Genomic DNA, 25,843 nt, shown 5'->3' on the forward strand with positions numbered 1-25,843 from the left:
AGAGTTTCTCCTGTTATTTTTTCGATGAGTACTAGAGTATATGGTATTTGATATATGTCTATTTTGTTACATTCTTTTAAATAATGCTAAGTTATACTTTAGTGGATAATTAATATACTTAAATGAATTAAATTCTGTAGAGACTTAGCTTCAGCTAGACTGGGTATATCTCTAACAATCCTTCTGGCACAGTATACTTTGTTACTAAGGTGACTTTTCCTATGGATTGCCTAGTACCTTGTCCTAGGAGCCTTCCCTCTCCGAGACCACTCTTTTTGTGGTCAGGAGTGAAGCACGGGGTTTGCTCAGGCTGCTGCTCTCTGATGCTTCTTTTTCATCTCTTGGGGGTTTCACTCACACATACACAGTTCAGTGCTTAGCCAATGACTGCAGCACGTTCTTCTCCAACCCCCACCCCCAATCTAGTACATTTTAGGACTCTTGCTGCCTTAACATTCCCCCTCTAATCTCTGTCCTTTCCATTCACTTCCCTTCCCCACTCTGTCTTTGAACCCCTTTCTAGACAGTAACTTAGGGCAGTTGCAAACCTTCCTGTGTTGTTTCTTTTCTCTCTTGGGATCTGTTTCCCTGTGTTGGAAACCTTTGATTCCCTGTTTTGCTTTGTTACTTTTGATTGTTTAAAAGCATTTAATTGCTAAAAGCAGTGGGTAAGCCCTGTTACTGTTACTTCAGGGAGCTGAAGTCTTCTGTGGATTAGTCCTGCTACTTCATGCTATCAGAGAGCTGAAGCCTTCCTTTTGTCCTTTTGTGTTTCCTTTCTATGTTTAGAGGCAACCTGAGTGATCTTAGTTAATGTCATTGTTTGTCACAATAGCTGGTAGAGGCATCTACTGTTCAATTCTTGTCGTATCTCTGTAATAATTGATTCAATGCCCTAAGTGAATGTGATACAGACTTTGTTTGGCAATAGCATTAGTATTTAGACTACACAGAAACCTGGGTGTTGATTTGTCTCTTTGTGCTTGTAGTTTTAGGAGTGTTCTTCAACTAATGGGGCACCACCCCTTTGTCCTTTTGAGTCAGGGTCCTCAGGCTTGAGTTTTTGGTTCAAGAGCCCAGCGTGCTTGATTGGTTAATTGTCAGGGCAAAATGAACACTTTAAGTAGATAGAAAAAGATGAACTTGGAATAAAAGATTTTTATTTCCAATTAATTGAAAAGGATTCTGGTTTCTGTTAAAGATATAATTATAACTGTGAAAGAGGAAGGCTCAGTCTACAGATAGAAAACATGGTAGTAGATGAGCATCATAAAACAGATGTCATAGAGGCCATATGACATGCTTGCCAAGGGTAGTCCTGGAATATTATTGATAGCATCTTCATGTGGGTGATTTACTTATGAAACCTATATACGTACACTTATGCAACTTTCCTGGTTTGAATGATTCATTTTATACATATACATGTAATATTTCTGTGGTCATCCTATTTACAAAGACCGGTTTACATAATATAAGGTGTTAATTCCTTGGTGATTGTTGTTCCCTGGATAACACATTTACTGTTTACTTTGTGTTTTAGTGACTAGTGTGTAGTAATTAATAAACATTTTTTTTTCATTTTTCCTGCAGATGATCTCAATGCCACCCACCAGCACTGTGTTTTGGCTGGTTCACAACCTCGGTTTAGTTCCACCCACCGAGTGGCAGAGGTAAGCAAAAATAAAAATGTGATGATTCACACTTAACTGAATGTTACCATAGAGCTTTGGAAGAGTGCTTAACCAGAAAATCACTCTCATCTGATTTGTCTTTAGTCTTTATTTACTTATGTTTTTAGCTCTGAGTTGTAGTGGCTGCAGTTTTCAAATTTATTCACAGTACAGGATAAGATTATTTCAATTATTAAATGTCTGTATTAGTGTGTGTGTGTGTGTGTGTGTGTGTGTGTAGGTCAGAGGACATCTTGTAGGGGTCAGTTCCTTCCTTCCACCATGTAGTTTCCAGGAATGAAACCCAATGTCCTTAGGCTTGGCAGCCAATATCTTGCTGCCAAGGGTTTGATTACATGAAGTAGGTAAATGTCATTACATATGCTGATAACTTTACACTTCCATGGGTGATCATGCCTGCCATGGTCAAGGGCACAGAAAATGAGGTGAATTTGTTTGCTTGTGTATATATTACTTGTTTTCAAATGGCTGAGATCAACATTTGCCTTAATTTTTGGTTGGACAGGTAGACATATGAATATAAATTTATGAGAAACTTACAGCGATGTCAGAGAACTTGTGAGGTCCCCAATCATGTTCCCAGCACAGTGGCTGGGCAATGGCTGGTAGTCAGCCTATCAGCTGAGAGCAGAATGGAAACTATAAGATGAGAAACATGTCTAGCAGTCACTCTAGGGTTTTAGAGATCAGGGGAGTAATGGCAAGGATTATAGACTGGCTTCCTATCGAAGTCTTAATTAATGAACAAGCCAATTACAGGTTGCTAGAGTAAGTCCAAGGCTTTTCACGTGTTAAGCATTCACCAAGCAACAACCCCAGAACCCTTGCTTGTTGACTGTGTTTTGCCTTGTAGCTTGACTCTTCAGAGGATATGTGTGGGGATGTGGTCCAGAAGAAATTAACCTTGTAGAACGGCATTATAAGTGCAGCCTCTTGCCAGTCCTGAGGCTGCACAAAGCCACCGAGTCAGGCAACGCCATGCCTTTTCCTGGTAGACTGAATGTCATGGTGCTGTATAGCAGAGAGGGCAGGCATATTTTCAGAATGCCAGCAAGCCTGCCAGTCAGGCCACCGAGTCAGGCAACACCACACCTTTTCCTGGTAGACTGAATGTCATGGTGCTGTGTAGCAGAGAGGGCAGGCATATTTTCAGAATGCCAGTGAGCCCACTAGTCATTCTGTCTTACTTTCCTGCAATCTTTTCTCTGCTGTTCACTCATTCTTTGAGTGTTTCAGTATTTCTTTTATTTACCTGCACTGCAAGTGTGGGAATTAGAGCCACCCACATAACCATTCTGCCCAACTCTTTTACTCAACTGTTATTTTGTCTGGGGAAAAATGATAAATACAAACATACAAATTCTTGGCTTAGATTGTTGGAGTTGTTTCTTTGAAAGGTAAATGCCAGTGGCAAGTGTCATTAGTTCTAAGTAAGTTCTGTTAAGAAGGAGGGGGGGTAAGAAATAGGGAGGAGATGGAATATTTATAGACCATCTGATGTGGTACAGGATGCTTCTGTTTCCTTTTGTAGTCATCTGTCTAGATATAATCCTCCCAAGAGTCCTGTTCTTGTCAGTCACTTGAGTATGTGCTATGTAAGCATGTCTCACCCACATCTTTCATAATCTAACCTGTAAGGGTAGACAGTGTGGTATTCAGTGGACCTGTGGCTCCTGAAGAGTGAAATGGTTGGAATATGTATTGATGGGGATACCAATATTCTTGAATTCATATGATTCTTGGTATTCAATGAATTATTGCATATAAGTCTTTTAGAACAGTGACTTGAAAAATAATAGAAGAGGAGAGAGGAACATTAGAGACTCCTTGTGGTAGGTTATTTCATCTCTGTGTTCACTAGAGTGGACGTGAAGCAAGAGACAATAAAAGTCTCGATTATGAAAATTTCTACTAAGTGAGAGCTGCTATTCAGAAGAAAGGATTTTGTTTCACTCATATAGCAGACTTTCATTAACTATTTGACACTCAAGGTATTCTTTTAGCCAGTTGTAAACAGGAACAGGTGGTTTATTAGTGTCTTCAAGATGCCTGCAAGACAAGTGTGGTGGTATATGCCTGTAATCCCAATATTCTAGATGCTGAGGAAGGAGCCCACATGTTCCAGTCCAGCCTAGGCTACAGAAGATACTTACAGATAGGAACAAGAATAGTGTAGAATATGAGGTAGCAAAGAACATAAGACATCATGGTGAAATGACTTTGGAAAGTTAGGATGTATTCTCCCCTCCAGCTTTGATCCCTTTTTCCATGTGGACCAATTTCATACTGTCTATTAGTTACTTTCAAAAATATCCTTAAACTTAGTTTTCTCAGATTAGCCATAGCTATCCTTGTATCTTTTATAGCTTTAGGTCATATTTTGAGCATTAATTCACTTTAAATGAAGAGGGGGACTGTGTGTAGTAGGTTTCTCAGAAGAAAACATTTCCCCAAGTCAGGCTAGGAATGTAATTGAATGGGTAGAGCACTTCCCCAGTGTTTTTTGATCACTAGGCATACCATAAGCAGAACATGTGGTGTGTGCCTATAACCCCAGCAATTGTGAGGTTGAAGCGAGAAGATCAGAAGTTCAAGGTCTGACTTGCCAGTATTTTATTAAGTAATTTTGCATCAATGTTCATGAGGTATATTGGTCTGAAGTTCTCTTTCTTAGTTGTGTCTTTGTGTGGCTTGGGTATCAGGATTATTGAAGCCTCGTAGCAAGAGTTTAGCAAAGACCCTTCTGCTTCTATTGTGTAGAATACTATGAGAAGAATTAGTATAAGCTGTTCTTTGAATTTTTGGTAGAATTCTGCACTGAGGCCATCTGGACCTGGGCTTTTTTTTGGTTGGGAGACTTTTGATGACTGCTTCTATTTCCTTAGGGGTTATAGGTCTATTTAAATTGCTTATTTGTTCTTGATTTAATTTTGGCAAGTGTTATCTAATCAGAAAATTGTCCATTTCCTTTAAATTTTCGAATTTTGTGGAGTACAGGTTTTCAAAGTATGAACTGATGATTCTCTTAATGAGAATTCATTGTTATGTCCCCCTTTTCATTTCTGATTTTTTTAATTTGCATGTTCACACTCTGCCAATTGGTAAGTTTGGAAAAAGGTTTGTCTATCTTGTTGATGTTCTCAAAGAACCAATTCTTCATTGCATTGATTCTTTGTATTATTTTCTTAGTTTCTACTTTATTGATTTCAGCCCTCAGTTTGATTATTTCCTGGTATCTACTCCTCCTGGGTGAGTTTGTTTCTTTGTGTTCTACAGCTTTCAGCTGTGCTGTTAATTCTCTAGTATAACTGTCCAGTTTCTTCATGTGGGCACTTAGTGTTATGAACTTCCCTCATAGCATTGCTTTCAAAGTGTCTCATAGGTTTGGGTATGTTGTGTCATCAAAACAATCATTCACCACGATCAAGTAGGTTTCATCCTAGGGATGCATGGATGGTTCAACATATGAAAATCCATCAATGTAATCCACCATATAAACAAGCTGAGAAACAAAAGTCACATGATGATCTCACTAGATGCAGAAAAAGCCTTTGACAGAATCCAACACCCCTTCATGATAAAGGTCTTGGAGAGATCTGGGATAACCTAAACATTAATAAAAGCTATATACAGCAAATCAACCGACAACATCAAACTAAATGGACAGAAACTCAACACGATTCCGCTAAAATCAGGAACAAGACAAGGCTGTCCACTCTTTCCATACCTTTTCAATATTGTACTTGAAGTTCTAGCTAGAGTAATACGACAACAAAAGGAGATCAAGGGGATACAAATTGGAAATCAAGAGGTCAAACTTTCACTATTTGTAGATGATATGATAGTTTACATAAGTGATCCAAAAAACTCTACCAAGGAACTCCTACAGCTGATAAATACTGTCAGCAAAGTGGCAGGATACAAGATCAACTCAAGAAAATCAGTAGCCCTACTATATAAAGACAATAAAAGAGCTGAGAAAAAATCAGAGAAACATCACCCTTTACAATTGCCACAAACAATATAAAATACCTTGGGGTAATGATAACTAAACAAGTGAAAGACTTGTGTTACAAGAACTTTGAGTCTTTAAAGAAAGAAATTAAAGACAACATCAGAAAAATGGAAAGATCTCCCATGCTCTTGGATAGGTAGGATCAATGTAGTAAAAGTGGCAATCCTGCCAAAAGCAATCTACAGATTCAATGCAATCCCCATTAAAATCTCAGCACAATTCTTCACAGACCTTGAAAGAACAATAATCAATTTTGTATGGAAAATCAAAAGACCCAGGATAGCCAAAACAACCTTATTCAACAAAGCAACATCTGGAGGCATCACCATCTCTGATTTCAAGCTCTATTATAGAGCTGTAGTCCTGAAAACAGCTTGGTATTCCCACAAAAATAGACAAGTAGACCAATGGAATTTAATTGAACACCCTGATATTAACCCATACATGTATGAACATCTGATCTTCAACAAAGAAGCTAAAAATGTACAATGGAAAAAAGACAGCATCTTCAACAAATGGCAGAAATGGATGCTGGCATGTAGGAGAATGCGGATAGATCCATGTCTATCGCCATGCACAAAACTTAAGTCCAAATGGAGCAAAGACCTCAACATAAATCCAGCCACACTGAAACACTTAGAAGAGAAAGTGGGTGTTACCCTTGAACGAATTGGTACAGGAGACCACTTCCTGAACATAACACTAGTAGCACAGACAGTGAGGTCGACAATTAATACATGGGACCTCCTGAAACTGAGAAGCTTCGGTAAGGCAAAGGACACAGTCAACAAGACAAAAAGGCAGACCACAGATGGGAAAGATATTCACTAACCCCACATCTGACCAAGGGCTGATCTCCAAAATTTACAAAGAATTCAATAAGTAAGTCTCCAAAACACCAACGGATCCAATTAAAAAGTGGGCTACAGAACTAAATAGAGAATTCTCAATAGAGGAGTCTAAAATGGCTGAGAGGCACTTGAGAAACTGCTCAACATCCCTAGCCATGGGGAAATGCAAATCAAAACAACTCTGAGATACCATCTTACTCCTGTCAGAATGGCTATAATCAAAAACACCAATGACAGTATATGCTGGAGAGGTTGTGGAGAAAGGGGAATACTCCTACATTGCTGGTGGGAGTGCTAACTCGTACAGCCACTTTGGAAATCAGTATGGAGATTTCTCACGAAAATGGGAATCAGTCTACCACAAGACCCAGCAATTCCACTCTTAGGCATATACCCAAAAGATGCCCATTCATCCAACAAGGACATCTGTTCCACTATTTTCATAGTAGCATTATTTGTCATAGCCAGAACTTGGAAGCAACCTAGATGCCCCTCAACTGAAGAGTGGATGGAGAAAATGTGGTACACTTACACAATGGAATCCTGAAATTTGCAGGCAAATGGATGGCACTAGAAGAAACCATCCTGAGTGAGGTAACACAGTCACAAAAAGACAAACACATTGTGTACTCTCTCATATATGGATTTTAAACATAGATCTGGGGAGTTCCAGCCTACAATCCCATGGCAGAGAGTCTGGGAAACAGAACCTTCATCCATGGCTGATGGAAGAAGAGGCAGACTCCTACAGCTAAACACTGAGCTTAACTCAAGGAACCCAGTGATAGAGAGGGAGGACTGATGAGCAAAGGTGTTAAGACTGGGCTGGTTTAACCCCCAGAAACAGCTGACCTGACAAGGGTTTAGCTCTTGAATCCCAGACTGATGGCTGGGAATCCAGCATAGGACTGATCAAGAGCCCCTGAATGTGGGTGTCAGTGAGGAGGCTTAGGCAATCTATTGGGCCTTGGGTAGTAGATCAGTATTTATCCCTGGCATACAAATGGACTTTGGATGCCCATCCAACAATGAGAGATGCACTTTCACCCTGGACTCTTGGGGGAGGGTCTAGGCCCTGCCCTGGATGAAATGACAGACTATGGACACCCCCATGGAGGGCCTCACCCTCCCTGGGGAAATGAGGGGATATTGGAGGGGCTGGTGGGAGGGCGTGGGAACAGGGGAGGAAAAGGGAGAGGGACCTGGGATTGACATGTGAAGCAACCTTGTTTCTAATTTAAATTTAAAAATAAAAATACAAAAAAAAAGAGGAAGTTCAAGATCATCCTTGGTGACAGAGGAAGTTTGGGTCCTGCCTGGGATATGTGAGACCATTCAGAAAGAAATAATTACCACCAGTCTATGATTCTATATTCTCTATGGTTTGGTTCAAACTGCATGATATTTTAATAATTGGATACCTGTAATATTATTTACATAAATGCCCTTTCTGTATTATATTTATCAGTCAGTAAATGACCGGACCAGTGGGCTCCTCTCATGAATAAAGTTTTATTGGAACACAGCTACACTCAATTTGTTTATATACTGTTTACTGCTGTTTTGGCCTTTCTGTGATATAGCTGAATACTTGTGGTTTATAAGTGCAAAATATTTAGTGACTAGTTTTAAAATAAACACTACTAGTCTTACTATACATGATTCTGAGTATATAGGATTTTGGGTAGGCAAGCATCGAAAAATTAAAAATAATCTTTAAAAATCACTATTTTAGTGAAACTTTGTTTCCAGAAAAACATGACTACTGAAGTAAAAACTGATAGAATTCAGTACTGATAACGTTATCCTGAAGTTGTATATTTCTGCACATCTTGTGGGTTTAGTCTTTGGAGCTCCTCATGTGCACAGTGCCACAGCAAAACTCCAATTCTTCAGTCTCCTAACAGTACATTTGGGTATCAAACTTGGGAGCTAATTCAGTAACAGAGAATTGATACGGATGCTTATCTAGCACAGACAATAGGGAAAGCTAGGCAGATCCTTGATGCCTCTGATGAGTTAATGAAATCGACCCAGCAGTACTGGGAGTGGTCATTTTGAATCCTTATCTGTGTGTATGTAATGAAAACCATTGCATGCTTCTGTTGATGCTGAGATGGAAACTCAAAACTAGGCATAGGTTCAGGTGACAGAATGTTTGTATCTTATTTAAAATGTTTCATTTCCTCTTTTGTTGTTGTTTCCACTGGTCAAAGATGGGGAAAACTTGCTTTTCAAACTGCAATGCAGTCTTGTTTCTCTCAGTAGAAGAGGGAAAAGAAATTACTTCGCCTTTTCAACCCTCACATTTTCCAGGGTTGCCTCATCTTCACACATACTTGTGTTATGATTTACCTGTGCTCCATCCCCAAGATGATTGACTGTTGCACTAGTAGGAAGCAGATTGTCTTGTGGAAATTGCACTGTGTTATTCCTAGCAGTTAGTGGGACAGAGGTGTGTGTGTGGAGAAATTGGTTGTATGTGAGCAGAACTGTTACTATTGACTCTTTTTATTTGATTTTAGTTTTATTTCCAGAATGTTCTGGAGATTCAAGAGTGTTTTCTATAAACTTAAACCTTATATATAATTATTTTTTAAATAGTTATTCAGCCAGTTCATATATATATATATATATAATAAAGTTATATATTCTCTCTTTTTTTCCTTAGAAAAACTAGTTCTGCCTTCATAGAGACTGCCACATGTTATCAAGTTTGTGTTTCCATTTCAGTGATAATATGTATCAGTCTAGGAAACAGGCACACATGTTAACACATGTGTGTGTTAACAGCCTTCCCTGTACCCCTTTCTATATCTTTTGCTTTGTCTCAGACACCTTACTGACAATTACCTACCAAAAAGTGATTCGTATCTTCACATGGGCCTTGGGTTTTCAGATATGACAGTTAAAGCATAAATAACCCAAGAAAGAAATAGAAAGCAAGAACTTCATCACAAAGTTAAAAATTGTTTGTACTTCAAAGTGAAGTGTCAACAAAGTAAAAACAGAATGGAAGAAACTATTAACAAGCTGTGTATCTAATAAGTATAATTAGAATATAAAAAGAGTCTTTAATAGTCATTAATTCGAAAGAGAAGTGATTTTGTTTAACACGGTGAATGAGATACATAGGCATGTGCCAGTGAAGGTATAAAAATAGCTAAGAACACATGAAAAATGCACAAGATAGCTGAGAGCGTGGTTTGGTGGTAAAATATCTGCTTGATTCCCTCCCCAGTACTTAAACAAAACAAAGAAAGAAACAAAAAAATGTATATCAACATTAGTCATCAGAGCATTACCAGTAAAAACTACAGTTAGATACCTTTCTCACACACTAGGATGGCGAGAGTCAAATGAAGGCAATGAATGTTGGCAAGGCTATGCAGAGACAAGGTCTCAGTCTGTTCTGCTGGAAGGAATTCTGTAGTGACTTTGGTGTAGTCTGGCATTTCAGAATGCTACTGGCACTCGATGGCATAGCAGTCCTGTACCTGGAAATATGGTCAAGGGAAATGAAAACTTGTTTATGAATGCCCATAATAGCCTAAAACTGGACACAGCATAGATGCTCATCACATATCCATATAATTGACTACTGTTGGACAATAAGTAATGTTGAAATATGGATAATGTTGAAATATGGATGCACACTTCAACAGGGATGAACCATAGAGACATACTAGTGTAAAAAGCAGACACAAAAGACCACATTCAGCCAGTGTTTTTAATGACCTGAAGATAGGCAGGTGTGTGTGTGCGTGTGCGTGTGTGTGTGCGTGTGTGCATGTTCGCATGTGTGTTTGTGGGTGTGTGACTTCAGCATCGTTTCCTTTCAGCACAATGCAAGTTAGTGCAGGTGGAAATGACACTAATGGCAAGAGTTTAGTAACAGAATATCCTGGAGTTAATTGTAGAGACGGTGGTACAACTCAAAATATACTGGAAAAAATGCCTAATTGTTGCTTTGAATAACTGTATTTCATGATGTGAATTAAATTTCAGTAATGATTTCAAATAAGCTATGACCAAAAATGGAATAAAACCTCAAAAATTGCAGGCCCCCTCCTAAGTTCTTTATACCAGTTATATGTAAAGTTAGAAAGACCAAGTCCCTCATTTCTTTTTTGTGGTCATCAGTAAAGTTAGGCTTGGGCAGGCTTAGTTCATCAGTTGGCTCCACACTGACGGAGAGTGTAGGTTACCCCAGTTCTCAGGTGGAGTAAATGGGCATGCCCTTGCTTGGCCTCACTCCATACTTAGGAAGCAGAAATGAAAGTAGAATGCCATCCTTGGGGTTGCTACTTAGAAGTAGGTACTGGGGCGCTTTGCGAGGAGGGGATCACCCCTCTTCAGTGCTGCCCACCCTCATGCATTCTGCACTCTGCAGTCACCATATTAAAATACATATTAGCCAAGCTTCTGTTGTGGACACAAAAACTTTGTGTTTCCCAGGCTTGTCTATGCCATGTTGCATAAAGAGGCAATGATGGTTTCTATACCACGAGACTTGCTTGCAAGGGTTTTTCCACATGCTTGCTTTTCTTTTTCTTTTTTTTTTAAAGATTTATTTATTATGTGGACAGTGTTCTGCCTGCACACCAGAAGAAGGCACCATCTCTCATTACAGATGGTTGTGAGCCATCATGTGGTTGCTGGGACTTGAACTCAGGACCTCTGGAAGAGCAGCCAGTGCTCTTAACCTCTGAGCCATCTTTCCAGTCCCCCATGTGCTTGTTTTAAATTATAAATATTAAAAGAAAAATATTTTAAGGACACATTTTCCTCAGACAGCCAAAGGATATGTGTCTTCTTATCATTCTAGGAAATCATTTCATTATCAAAATAAATGAATTCATACTCCATCTGTATCCTTGGCTTTTCCGACATGTGCTCCTTTAAAGGAGTGTGTCCATTTGACCTCTTTCACACTTCCACAGGCCTAGAGAGCAGTGAGCTAGCTGTCTCCATCCTCACTGATAATGAGGTCTCAGCTTTGCCTTGAGTGTGCTTTGCAGTCTAAGCCCCTTAGTTTTCCTAGAACCTGTCCTAGGAAGGATTGCAGCTTTTTCCTATATGTAGAAAAGGGAAGAAATTCTTTGCCTTGAGGTTGTAATGTCACACCCCCCACACACACATAAACACACATTATTGCTGTTCTAGTTTATGTGCTTTGCAACAAATTGTCTAGTTTGCCTACCATTCTCCCCTATTGATGCATTATGACCCAGGACAAAAATTGTTATCTTTGACACTTTTGCTAACTGGTGATTCCTGAATTATTGTTTATTACATTCCTTCTACATTTAAGAGTCAGTTTAACGTGATATAGTGTATATATAGAATGTATACACATACATGAGGTGTTGGCATTCACCTCAAGGTGCATGTTATTTAGAGAGAGGAGTCCTACATTGTGAAGATAGCCCACAGCCTGTGGGACCTAGTGAGGCCTGGCTGGCGACCCAGAATCAAGGGGGCAGGCCACACTATAATTCTCATCTAGGAAGCATTCGATGTGTGGATGGTAGTTGAGTACACAGAGCAGACGCAAATGTGAGCAGGAAGAGGGCATGGTGAGCTTGGAGTCACTCACAGGCTTGCTGTCTTTCTGTCTTGGTAGTGCTCGACAGGCACCTTGGATTATATTTTACAACGCTGCCAGTTGGCGCTGCAGAATGTCCTCAATGACTTGGACAATGGTGACGTCTCTCTGAAGTCCTTGGAACCTGCAGTTTTGAAAAAAGGAGAAGATATTCACAATGAGGTAAGGATGGCCAAGAAGTTGCTAGGTCTGGGATGCGCCCCTGCTTGCAGCTTCAAGAGGGTCTAACACAGGATATTGGAGTCAGAGGAGAGGGCAGCTTCCATCAACAATCACAGTAGTCAGAGCCAACATGTTAGTGCTAACAAAACAGGACAACCACACAGCAGGAATTTATCCTCTTAGTCTGGACTGAGAAGCCCAAGAACAAGGCACTGGCATTTTGGGTGTCTGGTTAGGAACTGTTTTCTGGATTCATCATGGTACCTTCTCATTGTGTCTTTGTACCGTGGAAGGAACAAAGCCTCATTGGGCCTCCTTTCTATCTGCATTGAGTTCTGCCCTCGGCTCAGTTAACCTCCCAGGCGAGCTGTCACTTTGTGGTGGTTAGGATTTCACCATAAGAACTGGGGTGCAAAGGGCACCAACATTCAGACCGTTGCTTTCTTTGAGATGGTTCCCACAGGAAATACACAATGGGCAGGGAAGCGTGGCACCAGAAGGGTTACATTATATGAGTAGAACCTTGAGACAAGGGAATTGACTTTTCTATTAGATTGGAATCATCTTCCAAGTCTATGAGTAGCTTTGCCCTAACTTCTGCAGGAAGACACTGGCTTTACCACCCACACCCATGGGTTTTCCTAATATAAACATCCTTGCAGAGGGACTGCAGCATGGGCAGTCAGTGGCTTCCTTGAAGACTGGCAGAAATAATGGGACTTGGGGAGAATGGTTGCCCACCTAGCAGTAAGTGGTAATGCTGTACCTTATGTATGTGAGAATAGCTACTTTTCTGTAGTCTGTGAGCTCAGGGGGTCTGCATCGTGAGGTCAGAGCACATCCTAAGATGTCTCAATTCTCACATATCCAAACTTTGTATGTTAACTGTTTAGCTTTTTTCAACTTTTTTGCATAAGTGACTTATTAAAAAAGAAACTTTGGACTGCTAAGTGGCATCTTCTATAATTAGTCAAAAGCAAGTATAAAGTAGATGACCATATTCACTGAAGACAGAGCAGTCCTTGGACTCATCTGCAGGCACCCTTATAGAGAGAAGACGCTAAGCCTGTGCCCTTCTGTCATGCTAAGGAGATTTGTGGTAATGATCATGCAACTTCGCAAGTTAAAAAAACAATTAGATAAAGACATAAGGGGAAAGGTAAGATTAACAGGTGGTGGAGAAAGGTTCAAATGGGTGAGTAATCTGGAACTTTCTCATGATATAATGAAAACTGGTGGTAAACCTGGACTATGACACTGCTGCTGCTCATGCTGCCAAGTAATGATCTCAGAGCTTGCACCAGCCCCTCTTCTGAGTGCATTATGGCAAACTGGTAAAGAAAACAAATATTCTAGTATATGTACATGAGAAGCAAGAAACACAGAACACTGGTAAAGTATATGGTTTGCTGACATTGCTAGGGGTATAGAAAACAGCACAGAACAAGATGGAAAGAACCAGAGAGCTTGCATCTCTACTGGAAAGAAGAGGAAGGGGTGAGCCGTGTAGGGTATGGGGGCCATTTCAAGCAGAAAGAGCCATCATTGCAAAGACCATGGGCCAGAGAATGCTCAGTGTTCGTGGGACAGTTCAGTGGCATTGTGAGGGAAGGCCCGAGGCTACCAGTTGTAGGAAGGTGGGGTCACAGGGACAGTGTTAGCAGATGTATAGATCCTCCTAAGCACAGCTATGAGGGAAATTGTTATTAAAGGAGTCTGAGCAGATGAGAAACAGTGTCTTTACTGATAAACATAAGATACCTTGTAATAGCTTTAAAAAGGGTTCTCTATCTTGTGAGTGTCTTTACACTTTGAAAACCTGCACCAGAATCCTCAGAACCAAAGGTGAAAAGATTCTGCCACTTTGAAAACCTGCATCAGAATCCTCAGAACCAAAGGTGAAAAGACTCTGCCACTTTGAAAACCTGCATCAGAATCCTCAGAACCAAAGGTGAAAAGACTCTGCCTTTCAGAGACTATCGGTTGCCTCGTGCTAAAGCTGAATCCAGGGCCAGGTTTCCTTCCTTCACTGTGCCTAGTGAGCATCCCCATTGGAGATTTTGCTCGTAGGTAGACCTGCTTGAAACCATGTGTTTGTGGACCTGATGATCTGACTGGGTCTCCATCTTTGTGCAGAATCTCTAATCCAGACATTCACTTACTCTCCGAAAGAATTCATGACTTTGAGAATCAGGTCAGCAAGCTGCATACTGACTTTATCCTGCATGTATGGTATTTCATTTCACTGTATTCTCTGGTCTTATATAGGTGTAGTGTTTTGTTATCTGCAGTGGACAGGCAAAGTACAAAACCACACAGTAGAATATTGTCATCAGAATCCATCTGACACAGAAACTGGCTGGCTGCTTTGTCATTGTGTCAGGGAGGTAGGGCAGCCCTTGAGGGTTAGCCCGGGGTGAACAGATAAAAGGTCTTATAAATAAATATCCCCTGTGCCTATCATGGCCACTACCTCCTCATCTCCCATTCTCCAAAGTCATCTTAACTTCAAGGTTAAGTTGGTGTGTCAGCTCATCATTAGGAGTTGTTCTGTTGTCATACAAGCTGGCCTGGAAGGGGGTTGGTTTACTCTCCCTGCACTGTATTCTTAGTAGTTATCTCGTTTCTTGTTTTCCTCTTCCTTCAAGGCCATGTCCCTTTGCTAGGCTAATTATAATGAAGCACTTTGAATACTTTGAAGTCGTGTGGACTTAGGAATAGCTTGTTCTCTAGCAAGGCAGCATGAGAATTTCAGTCATAAGAAGACCATGGCTTTTTGATACACCCATTTTAGAATGCAGAGAAAAGATTTCAATTCCTTTATAAGCAGAACTCCCTTCTTCAAACCAGTGTGTTGTAAACCTAACAGTCTTCCAGCAAGTTTCTCCTGGAAGTGACACAGTGGGTAGGCTGTTGAATTCTCAGCTTCTTCTGCTCTGGAATGGCTTCATGTATGTCTGTGTAGCTGTAGTCAAGCACGCCCCTGCTCTAGTGACCTTAGTGCTGAAGAAACAATGCAGATGGTGTATTGAGACATATGTCCCTTAGGACACGTGCACAACCTCATGAACAAACCAATTGCCTGGCCTGGGGCCAAATCAAGAGTCTAAACCAACATGGCAGAGAAAGAGCAGGCACTGCTTGCTTTCTTAGAAGAGTGGTGGTAATGTGGTGATTGTGGCTTTGAAATATGGCTTTGGAATGCTTCTTCTTTTTGTCATTTTTTTCCCAGACAGACTCTCACTATGTAGCTCAGGCTAGACCCAGACTCAGTCTTCTGCTTCAGCCATGTGAGTACTGGGATCACAGGTGTGCACACCATCACTGGCTGAGGTAATCTTTGCTCCACATCGTCTGAGTGCTCACTGACTGAGGTTCAGGCAGACAGATGGATCCTGTTTCTTTCCTCTTGACAGAGTGTCTTGGTATTTCTGAGAGAAAGCGAAACTTGGCTAACCTCTTTTGGCTGTTCTGTGGAGAAGGCATGTATCCGGTTATGGACATGGTCTCCTGGGTGGTGTATATGAACCTGAAGCCACAGTACACTTGCTCTCATGGCTCCCTGAAGATGCAGAAGGCCTTTCATGATCTGTGGGGCTCTGGGCTGCAGCCCAGCTTCTTCTGCCCATGGGCTTTCATTTGGCTCTGTATGGGAATTGCTTGGAAGGTTGATTAATAATCTTCACCATGTGCATATTAGAAATAAGGCAGCTCCTTCAGAGCTCTTCCTGTCTCATAGTCTCTTCTATTTCCAGTCATATATGTGTGTATGTACGCACGCATTCATATATAAACATATACCTGTAGATTTCTATCTAAATTCTGCTATATTTTTGTCTAGCTTCTTTTGCTTAACATAATGACCTCTAGGTCTGTTATCTTCCTAAAAATGCCATGGTTGCAGTTTTTGCTGTTGTTGTTTTTATAGCTTAGTAAATTTCCATTATGTATATACCCCACATTTTTTTTTTGGTCGATTCATCTGTTGATGGATATCTAGATTGGTTTCAGAACTCTGCTGTTGTGAATAGTGTGGCATTAAACATAGCTAGTAAGCTGACTTAGAGTCTTTTATGTATACATCTAGAAGTAGTATACCTGCATCCTATGGTAGTTCCAGTTTTGTTTTTGGAAGGGCCTCCATATTAATTCCATAATGTCTGAACCCATTTATACTCCCACCAACAATGAATAAGGGTTCTGATTTTTCCCACCTCCTCACCAGCATGTGTTGTTATTTATTTTCTTGATAACTTGACTGTGATGGAATTTCCAGGTGGCTTTAATTTGCATTTTGCTAATGGCTGAGGATGCTGAATGTTCTTTCAAGTATTTATTGGCCACTTATATTCCTTCATTTAGAAGCGTCTATTCAGTTCATTCCATTTATCCACTTGATGATTTGATTTTGGGATATTTAGCTTTTAGGAGGTCTTTTGGAGTCTAGAAAGTAATGCCTTGTTGTGTATATATTTGACAAATACTGTTTTCTTGTTTTGTGTGTTGTCTCTTCACTTTGATAGTTTCTGTCTCTGTGCAAAAAGCTTTTTAATTTAATCTCATTGATAATTCTTGAGACTGTTTTCTGTGCTATTGCAGTCTTTTCTATAAAGTCCTTGCCTATGTCTATATTCTGAAGTGTTTTGTCTTTCTTATCAATTTCAGAGTTTCAGGTTTTATAGTAAGGTCTTTGGTTTATTTTGAATTTATTTTTGTCTGGAAAAAAGATGTAAATCTTGTTTCTTCCTTTTATATGTGGATATTCAGTTTTCCCAGCACCATTATTGAAGAGAATGTCATTTTACCAATGTATCTTCTTGACATCTTGTAAAAGGTCAGATGGTCTCAGTTATGTGTGTTCATTTCTGGTTACTCTATTAAATTCCTTCAGTCTGATGGTCTCAGTTATGTGTGTTCATTTCTGGTTACTCTATTAAATTCCTTCAGTCTGATATTGTGTCATCACTATGCTTTTTTTGTTACTATGGCTTCATGGTATATTTTGAGATTATGTGTTGTGATACCTTCAGTATTGCTTACTCTGTCCAGGATTGCTCTTGACTTAAGGGGGTATTTTATGCTTCTATATGAATTTTAGAATGTTTTTCTGTCTCTGTGAACAATGCCATTTGAGTTTTATGGCAATTGCATTGAATTTGTAGATAACTTTTTGTAATATAGCTATTTTCATGATATCCTGCCAATCCATGAGTGTTGGGGTCTTTTCATCTTCTAGTGTGTTTCAGTTTCTTTTCTTTTTTCTGAGACAGGGTTTCTCTGTAGCTTTGGAGGCTATCCTGGAACTCGCTCTGTAGACCAGGCTAGTCTCGAACTCACAGAGATCTGCCTGCCTCTGCCTCCCAAGTGCTGGAATTAAAGGCGTGTGCCACCACCTCCCGGCTCAATTTCTTTAATCAGTGTCTTATTTCATTGTAGACATCTTTTGCTCCTCTGATGAGGAAGGAAGCTAAATTATGAATGGAGCTTCCCCCTTATTTATTTCTTGGCAAGTTAGGGGTGCATAGGACTGTGGATTTCTGTGTAGATTTATATCCTTCCTCAAGGCAGAAAGCCATTACCAGCTGGAAGAGTTTTCTAAGGTGTCTTTATGGTCCCTCTAGTTTAGGATCATGTTATCTGTACATAGAGGTCATTTTATTTTTTTAATTTTTATTCCCTTTCTTCTCTCTCTCTCTCTCTCTCTCTCTCTCTCTCTCTCTCTACCTCTTTCTTTCTTTCTCTTGCCTTATTTCTCTAGTTAAGTTAGAAAACATACTGAGTATGAATGGAAAGTGTGAGAAAACTTGTCCTGTTCCTGATTTTAGAGAATTTAGTGTAATGTTGGCTATAGGCTTGTGATATGTAGCCTTTGTTATCCTAAGTATGTTCCTCCTATTTGTAGTTAATTCAGGGATTCCTTTATGAAGGGGCATGGACTTTGTCAAAGGCCTCTTTTGCATCTATTGATGGCTGTAAGATATCTGCCCTTACATAATTCATGTGCTTTATTACATCTTTATCTGTATACGTTGACCCACCCTTTCATGCCTAGGATGGAAACAATCTGGTCATGGGTTACGGTGCATTATTTTCCTTCTTTGTTCTTGAATTTGATTTGTAAAGATCTTGTTAAGAAATTCTATGTCTGTGTTCATAAGTGAATTTGGCTTCTAGCCCTTTGTTGCTGTTCTTCTCTGGTTTTGAGATTGTGGTAACACTGGCTTTGTCCACTATGTTTGCTTGCCTGCCTTCCATGTCTGTTTTATGAAGCATTTTAAGGAGCACTGGTATTGGCTCTTCCTAGGGAATTAATTCATCTGGTTCTGGGGCACTTTTGTTAATTCATCAGTCCTGTTGCTTTTTGTGGATTTAAGTTGTCTGATGTCTTGACTTAATTTTGGTAGGTCATATATGCTGGGAATTTATTCATTACAAGGAGGCAGTTTCTAGTTTTCTATCTTCCCCGAACATCCAGAACCCTGATTCTTTAAACACAGAAGTTGCATTTGTCTTATCACTGGGACTCGGAAGGGCTTACTGCATAGTGTGCATGGGCAAGCTAGAGGAGCCAGTTCACTCATTCTACCTTATGGGCTCCAGGGCTCAAACTCCGGGCAATGGCCCTGGAGACAAGCACCCTTACCCTCTGAGCCAAGGTACTGAGGTTGCTGAGGAGGAAGAGAGAAGCTTTTGTTTGTTAGCATGGCTGCGGCTCTGCATTTCTTTCTTGCTGTATGACAGAGTCCCCCATATGCCCTCCTCCTGCTTCCGAGTGCTCCGTCACAAAAGGGCTGACTCCTGTGCCCTGATAGGTTGATAGACTTGTTGCATGTCTTGTACCAGAGTGGTCAGGGCTTCCAAGTGTTGTCCTTTTCGGTGGAAATAACTGGCCCAAAGATAGAAAAGCTGTCAGGAACCATTTTACCTCTCCCTAACTTCAGGCTTTGCTGTGAGACTGCTCTATCAGCACAAACAATTTCATGAGAAACCCATTAAGAGGCTCTCTTGGTTTTTTTCTTGTAGTAAATGTATTGCTAAACCTGGATCTTCCCTGAAGTTGAACTGTGGCCATGTTCATTCTCCTTTCAAAGTACTCAGATTTACCTCCTGTCAACCACTGTCTTTTAATGCCACAGATAAGGCTTCGCAACTGTCTTAATGTCACCCACATTCCTGCTTTATTTTGTTTTGTTTAAACAGCTTTAGCTGAAATCAGTTCTACACATCAAACAAACGTTTATTTAATGTAAACCAAAAACCTTTCGTTAGACTAGGTCTTCTCCAGTTTCTTACTTGAGCCTTTTTCACCATTGTTAATCTTCATAAGTTGCTTTTTGTTTGCTTCTTGAAAGTTCAGTGTGGAGAAACAACCTGCAGTCCTCTGTGGTCACAGGTGATGGTGGCAATAGCTCAGCTCTGTATGTGGAATGTAATCACTCTGCAAAGCAGACACCATGGCATGGTGCTTGGCTCGTTGCAAAAATAAAAGGAGTTTGGGGGTGAGATGGAGTTCTCCCTTGATGGTAGCATCTGATGTTCAAGTGGGAGACAGGCTGTAGAAGACTTGTCTGTGCTGATCAGACTCTCAATATGTTGAGATTGTTCCCATTGCAAGACCCAGTCAACTAACCCTGAGCCAGCTTGAGTGGAAAGGGGCTTTGGAGATAGTCCATCCAGTTAGTTAGTGGCCATCTCCAGGACCTCATAGTCACTTCTTGCCATGCTGGCTCCAGTTTGACAGCAAAATATCTACAGGCTTCTTCTTGTGTTTTTCTGGTCTTGAGACCTATTTTTCCAAAATCCGGAAATGGAGGATTTGGGATGTTTGGCTTAACCCTGGCTTTCCATTTCTGCCATTAGCTCTACCTATACCACAGGACTGGTCCTGAAGAAGGAATGGTGATTGGAGCTTTGTGTCCATTCTGTGGGTAGGAGCAATGCCTCTAGGTGGTCAACACAAACAGGCTAGCAATTTCTCAGAAAAGTACCTTCTATCTTTGCTACTATTTGCCTATTGCAATCGTCCTTATTGAACCAACAAGTGAGAACCTTAATGGCTGTGTAGGAGGTTAAATGCCTCTATAACTAATTATATATTGTTTGCTTATGTGGCTAAGATTATCACCAGCTCTTCCTGGCCCCTTGGGTAAGTTCTTTTCATTCTAAGAAATTGATACATATACTCTTAATAAATGTCTGTGTCATTGCCTTCTTAGCTTTTACTAAAAATGTCTAATTGTTTGGTTATGACCTTGTGTTGTTCACAGCGGAAGCTGCTTGTACTGCAGGATCTGAATGTTTGCTGTATCTGCCTAAAACATGTAACCTGGCCTGGACTGTCATCCTAGCAGGACCTCAACTCTAAGACTTCCATTTCCTTAGCTTTCAGAATGCTCTGGAGGTACCAGGGTGTGTTGGGAAATAGTCAGGCCAGGCTTTTCTCACCTTTCTGGCCCCCTGTCTATGAAGTTGCCAAAGGAGACTTAAGTGGGGAAGTCATTGTCCTTGTTGGTCTAGCACAAGGACATTCTAATCACCACCTTCTTGTTCTGGTTCACAGGTCGAGTTTGAGTGGCTGAGACAGTTCTGGTTTCAAGGAAATCGAAACAGAATTTGCACTGATTGGTGGTGTGAACCCATGACTCAGCTGGAGGGGCTGTGGAAGAAGATGGAGAATGTGGTAAGTGCATGAGGTCCGACCACATTTTCTGGGGCACTGCACTGTGCAAATCTTCAGCTGTCTAATCGTCACAGGCAAATGTATATGTTATCAATCCACGTGAGTGTGTTAGGTTACTTCCCGTAAGGTAATGGGAGCAGCCTGCAATTTTGTCACTGAAGCCTCAGCTCATTTCCGGAAACATTTCAGATATTCTCCACAGAAGGCACTCTGCTAGACGTGAGCTGTGAGTCAGCGTGAGAACAGGGCAACAGCAGTCTCCAGTGCTCGTTTCTGTTTATGCTCCAGCCATTATTCAAGGGGTCTTCCTACAGCAGTTGACATAGACGGAGTTGTGAGCCCTAACTTGTTTAGATGGGAAATCTGAGTATGGAGAAATTAGGTGCTTGTCCAAGGCCACTAAGTAGCCGATTGAGACGGAAGTACAAGCTACAGAGTGTGTGCGTTTAGTCTGCATAACCTAGCAGTTTAGGAAGGAGAGAAATGTGGATGCCACCACATGTTGCTGTGGCTAAAATAAAACCATGCAGTAGGACATAAAAATAAGTAAATAAATAAAAATCATGGGCTGGCAGGATGACCCAGAATGTACAGACAGTTGCCACCGAACCTGGCAACCTGGGCTCTATCTTGGGGAGCCCACGTCGTGGGCGGAGAAAATGGACTTGTAGGTCATCCTCTGACCTCTACACACTCCCCATGGTTCACATCAGTGTCAGGTGCAGGTCATTTCTTCCAGGACTGTTAGGAAGGTGCTGGTCTGCTTAGAGGCCCATGTGGAGAAGAGGAGATGGGGTAGGCTATCTGGGGAGGAACATTAGGTTTTGCAAGTGTGAAAACAAAATCAGAAATAGGGCATTTGTGGTATGTAGAACATGAGCGTCAGCTAGATGGCAAATGGAAGCCACTTGATAAGCCTCAACTTGGATAACAATAACAACACTAAATGCTTGCTAGCATTTTTATGAGTACTAAAGATTGCTGTCACTTAATGTTCATGATGACCCTGTGGGATAGGTTTGACTTTTGCCTCACTTTTATATATGAGGAGATAGGAGCTCAAAGGCCTTATGTAACTTTACAAGGTCACCAGCTCGTTGGTGGGAGAGCTGGGATTTGAACTCTAGAAGGCTTGCTCTAGGCCTCTTGCCCTTTATCCACTCACTGATCTGACTCCAAACACTTATTTGGAATGCAGAGGAAAGGCGATAAAAGCCTGATGACCTCTGGAGAGTGCCACTTCGCAGATTTGGAGTGTGCTGAGAGCAGTGAGCTCATCTGCTGGGTGCACAGTGATCGCCAGTCCCCACACATAATGTTTTTAGACAGTTCTATGAACTTATGGTTGACATACAGGAAGCTAGACAAGCATATGCATACGACTTGATGAGTTAAGAGATAAATGTACACCTGTGAAGCCATAGAAATAGCCCACACTGAAACCTGCCTGTCACCTCCAAAGGAATCCACTCGGTCTAACAATTTAGTGTTGTTGTTTTGATCCCTATTTTATAATAATGAAAATAGCAAGTTACAAATATGAAGGCCTCAACTTAAGAACGTGGATCAGAATGGGTATCTCTGAGATCCTTTGGAAGGATCAGTGTCTGGGAAAGGAATACGATTACCCTTTTAATATATTAACAGACTCAAAGATAGATTTTCCCCCAAAGCCCCAAGTTAGTACAAAACAGAGCATTGTATTGTCAGGTTGGAGGTGAAGAGTCCTTCTCTGACTGGCTATTTCTGTTCAGTCTTAGGGAGAGAATGCTGTTTTTATAGGATGTGCACAGAAATTCAGATATTGCCCATTTTACATATATACTTAGAATTCTGTTTGCTGAGGCCTAATTCTTAGACATCAGCCTGACTTTGAAATCAAGTTGTAAGGTAAGATTTAGAAACAAATAAGAAAAGAACTCAGTAATTTTGTAAAATAATACTTTTTAAAAAATTATTGCTTTCATTTAGGAGTATTTTCCCCCTAAGTGAAATTTTTAGTATTCTGATCACACCAGTGATGTTCATTATTAATTCATTGAAAAGATATGAGTGTGGATGCACGCCAGTGTCTCCATATGTGTATACACACATTTGGTACATGTGTGTGTAGACGTACGCCAGTGTCTCCATATGTGTATATACACATTTGGTAGTAGTGGCACATTAGTTTAAAGGAAGTATCTTCTATTCACACAGAAAAAAAAAAAAAGACTAAAAGGAGTAGCAATCCAGGTAATTTTCCAGAGCACGGTTCTTTGCACTTGGCAGAACATTCTTTAGCTTTGCTGAAAAAAAAAATTCAGTGGTTCAGTGTCTCTCCTGAATACCATAGTTGGATCATTATTCTCAGAGTGAAGGTTTGGGCTGAGATAAAATGGATGGTCCCTCTAAATTAAGTTGAAGCATTGCTTTGGGCCTTTAAAAATGATTTCTAATAAGCTTGTGATAAGTTGTTTTTGCTATTGGAAGACACATCAGAGAATAATCTTAGAAAGAGTCCCTGGCTAGGTGGCTCTAGTGCAGTGACATGTGGAATTTGAATGTGAGGTTGAAATAGACATTGGCCTGTGGGAGTCTGGCTGTCAACCCTTCTCCAGCTTTTTTTTCTTAAAGTTGTAAGCAGTAGGGGGCAATGTTGAGCTGCCAGTTGGAAGTCCCAAGATGCTGCCTTTCAGGAAAATGCATATGAATGTCCCATTAACTGCCAAGAATTATCCCTGTTGCTTCAAGTTAACTGTAATCTCCAAGATTCTGTAACACAGGAAATCAGTTGTGGGTTCACAAATTCAACAGCAATTTCATATCAAAAGTGCAGTGTTTGGTACACATTTAGATTCTGTGGAATTAAGCTAATCGAAAGGGCATTTCTGAATGTTCAGACTTTTCTTCCAGGGAATATATTACTCCAAATTATTCTGATTTCAGACAAGCGATTCTTTGTTATCTTTCTGTTTAAAAACACCAGTTATGGAGTCATAGGAGTGTGTGGAAAGATGTCTTTGATCAATGCATTTTGTCTGTTCTATAGTGTATCTTACATCTTTTTCAATGGAAAAAAAATAAGACCTGCAACTTTGGGCCCTGCATGCCGTAATTTCCCCCTTTTGTTAAGAGTAAAGCAGCCTTTGATGGTCCTTGTACCAGGGAGAGGCAAGTGTCATTTCTCTCTGTCTTTCTGTCCTTTTTCTCATGTGGATGGGAGGGGCAGTCTCCAGAAGCCTAGAGGAGAATGGAAAATGAATTTTGAAATAGCTATTCTTCCATTAGTGGTAATTGCTGCACATGTTATAACCAGCCACATATTTCAGAAAGTTTAGTCAGCTGTACATAAATTCCCCTGGCCTTTGCTGCCCACTGCCTGTCCCAGCCGGCACACTCTGGCACACTGTTTGTCCTGCCATTCTTTCCTGGAGGACAGTTTTACTCCATGCTTGCTCTTGCGATGTAAATGTAAAACCTTCTATTTGAATGTCATTCTGATAAAACATCACGTCTCCCCAGATTATTACTTTGTGGATTTGCTGAGCATTGAACCCGGAGCAGCCTGACCCTTTGCAGCACGGGCAAGCCTTTCTTGCCCTCTTACTCTCCACTCCAGAAGTCTTCTAACACTTAGCACTAGTCGCATATTTGTATTTCAGTTTTTTCAACCAACCCACTACCTCTCATGCAAGATTATCATATTATGAGGAGACTCTTCGGGATAGGAGAGTTATCATTGGAAAGAAACCGTGCGAGCTTTTCTTGCCTAAAGAGGAGTATGAAAAGCTGAGGTCTCCTGGGAGGCAACGAAGTCATGCTGTGGCCTGAGATCCAGTGGATAGCCGTTTGTCTCCCAGGGGCTGGTATCGCTCTTTGCAAAACTGACATTTATTTTACCTATAAAAATGTTTTAACACTATCAAATTCACGGTGAGACTGAAAAGAATGCTGTGTGTGAAGTCCTCTAAATTGATGACATTTATTCATTTCCTTTTGACCTTAAAATCCTCCACTTGGTACAATCCAGTGGAATTATTCCAGACAAGCATCCCGAGGAAGCACTCTGAGAAAAGCTGATGATTTATGGACTGCGGGGATTTCTTCATGCATTCTGTTGTTGCTTTTCCTTTTGGGGGAGAGAGTGACTCCTGCTCATCCTCTGTGTTCTGTGCCATTTCCTGTCCCAACAACCCCTGGTGCTACTGTAGCAGGCGCTGTGCAAGGCCATTGGGCTTTATAACCTTTGCGGACTGTAGTGGGTGGGAGCCAACGCTGGATTATTTTAATGTATCCATTTGGAATCAGTGTAAAATACAACATATAATTATGTTAGGTAAGCGATAGGCTGCATTTAATTTGCCCATTTATGTTAAAATTTGGCTCAGGAGAGCAGAGAGATGTGGAAAGTGAGTGGGTGTTTCATTTCACAACATAACCAGATTCTTGTTAAAGTTTTAACAGAGAAAGGCTCTTCCGAGTGTAAAGGCGTCCCTGACAAGTTACTTATAATGGTTTAATTCCGAGGTGAGTCATGCCTCTCTGCTTGTCATTGTGGTCTGTGTAAATCATCAGGGAACCTTGTTCTTGAAGCAGCCTGATGCTGCAGGACAGGTCCCATGTTTGTGGCTCCCACAGTTGCAGGGAATGAGGGAACTGAAGAGCAGTTTGTTTATTTTGGGTGAGGTTAATGAAGCTGTCACTACAGCTGTGGATAAAGTTCTTTGTAAGTAAACATAGGAACAAGGCTGTTTCCTATGTACTGAAATACATATCAAATGCAATGGCATTTAGATAACCACTTAAGTAAATTCATTTTAAAATTTTAAATTAAAGATTTTGGAGGACATG

The 25,843-nt window shown here is 40.7% G+C and overlaps 1 protein-coding gene across 2 annotated transcripts in view; it reads left to right on the top strand.

The window, feature by feature from the left end:
* Window positions 1-25,843, top strand: part of Fto (FTO alpha-ketoglutarate dependent dioxygenase) — a 349,466-nt gene that overhangs the window by 147,516 nt on the left and 176,107 nt on the right. For both annotated transcript variants that reach the window (XM_040735285.1, XM_005079155.4), the window contains exons 5-7: window positions 1,594-1,673; window positions 12,187-12,330; window positions 20,891-21,010. In XM_040735285.1, the coding sequence (XP_040591219.1) occupies window positions 1,594-1,673; window positions 12,187-12,330; window positions 20,891-21,010 (344 nt within the window). The remainder of the gene's footprint in view (window positions 1-1,593; window positions 1,674-12,186; window positions 12,331-20,890; window positions 21,011-25,843) is intronic.

This window comes from Mesocricetus auratus, unplaced genomic scaffold, assembly GCF_017639785.1.
Source record: "Mesocricetus auratus isolate SY011 unplaced genomic scaffold, BCM_Maur_2.0 Super-Scaffold_100045, whole genome shotgun sequence".
Taxonomy (NCBI): Eukaryota; Metazoa; Chordata; class Mammalia; order Rodentia; family Cricetidae; genus Mesocricetus; species Mesocricetus auratus.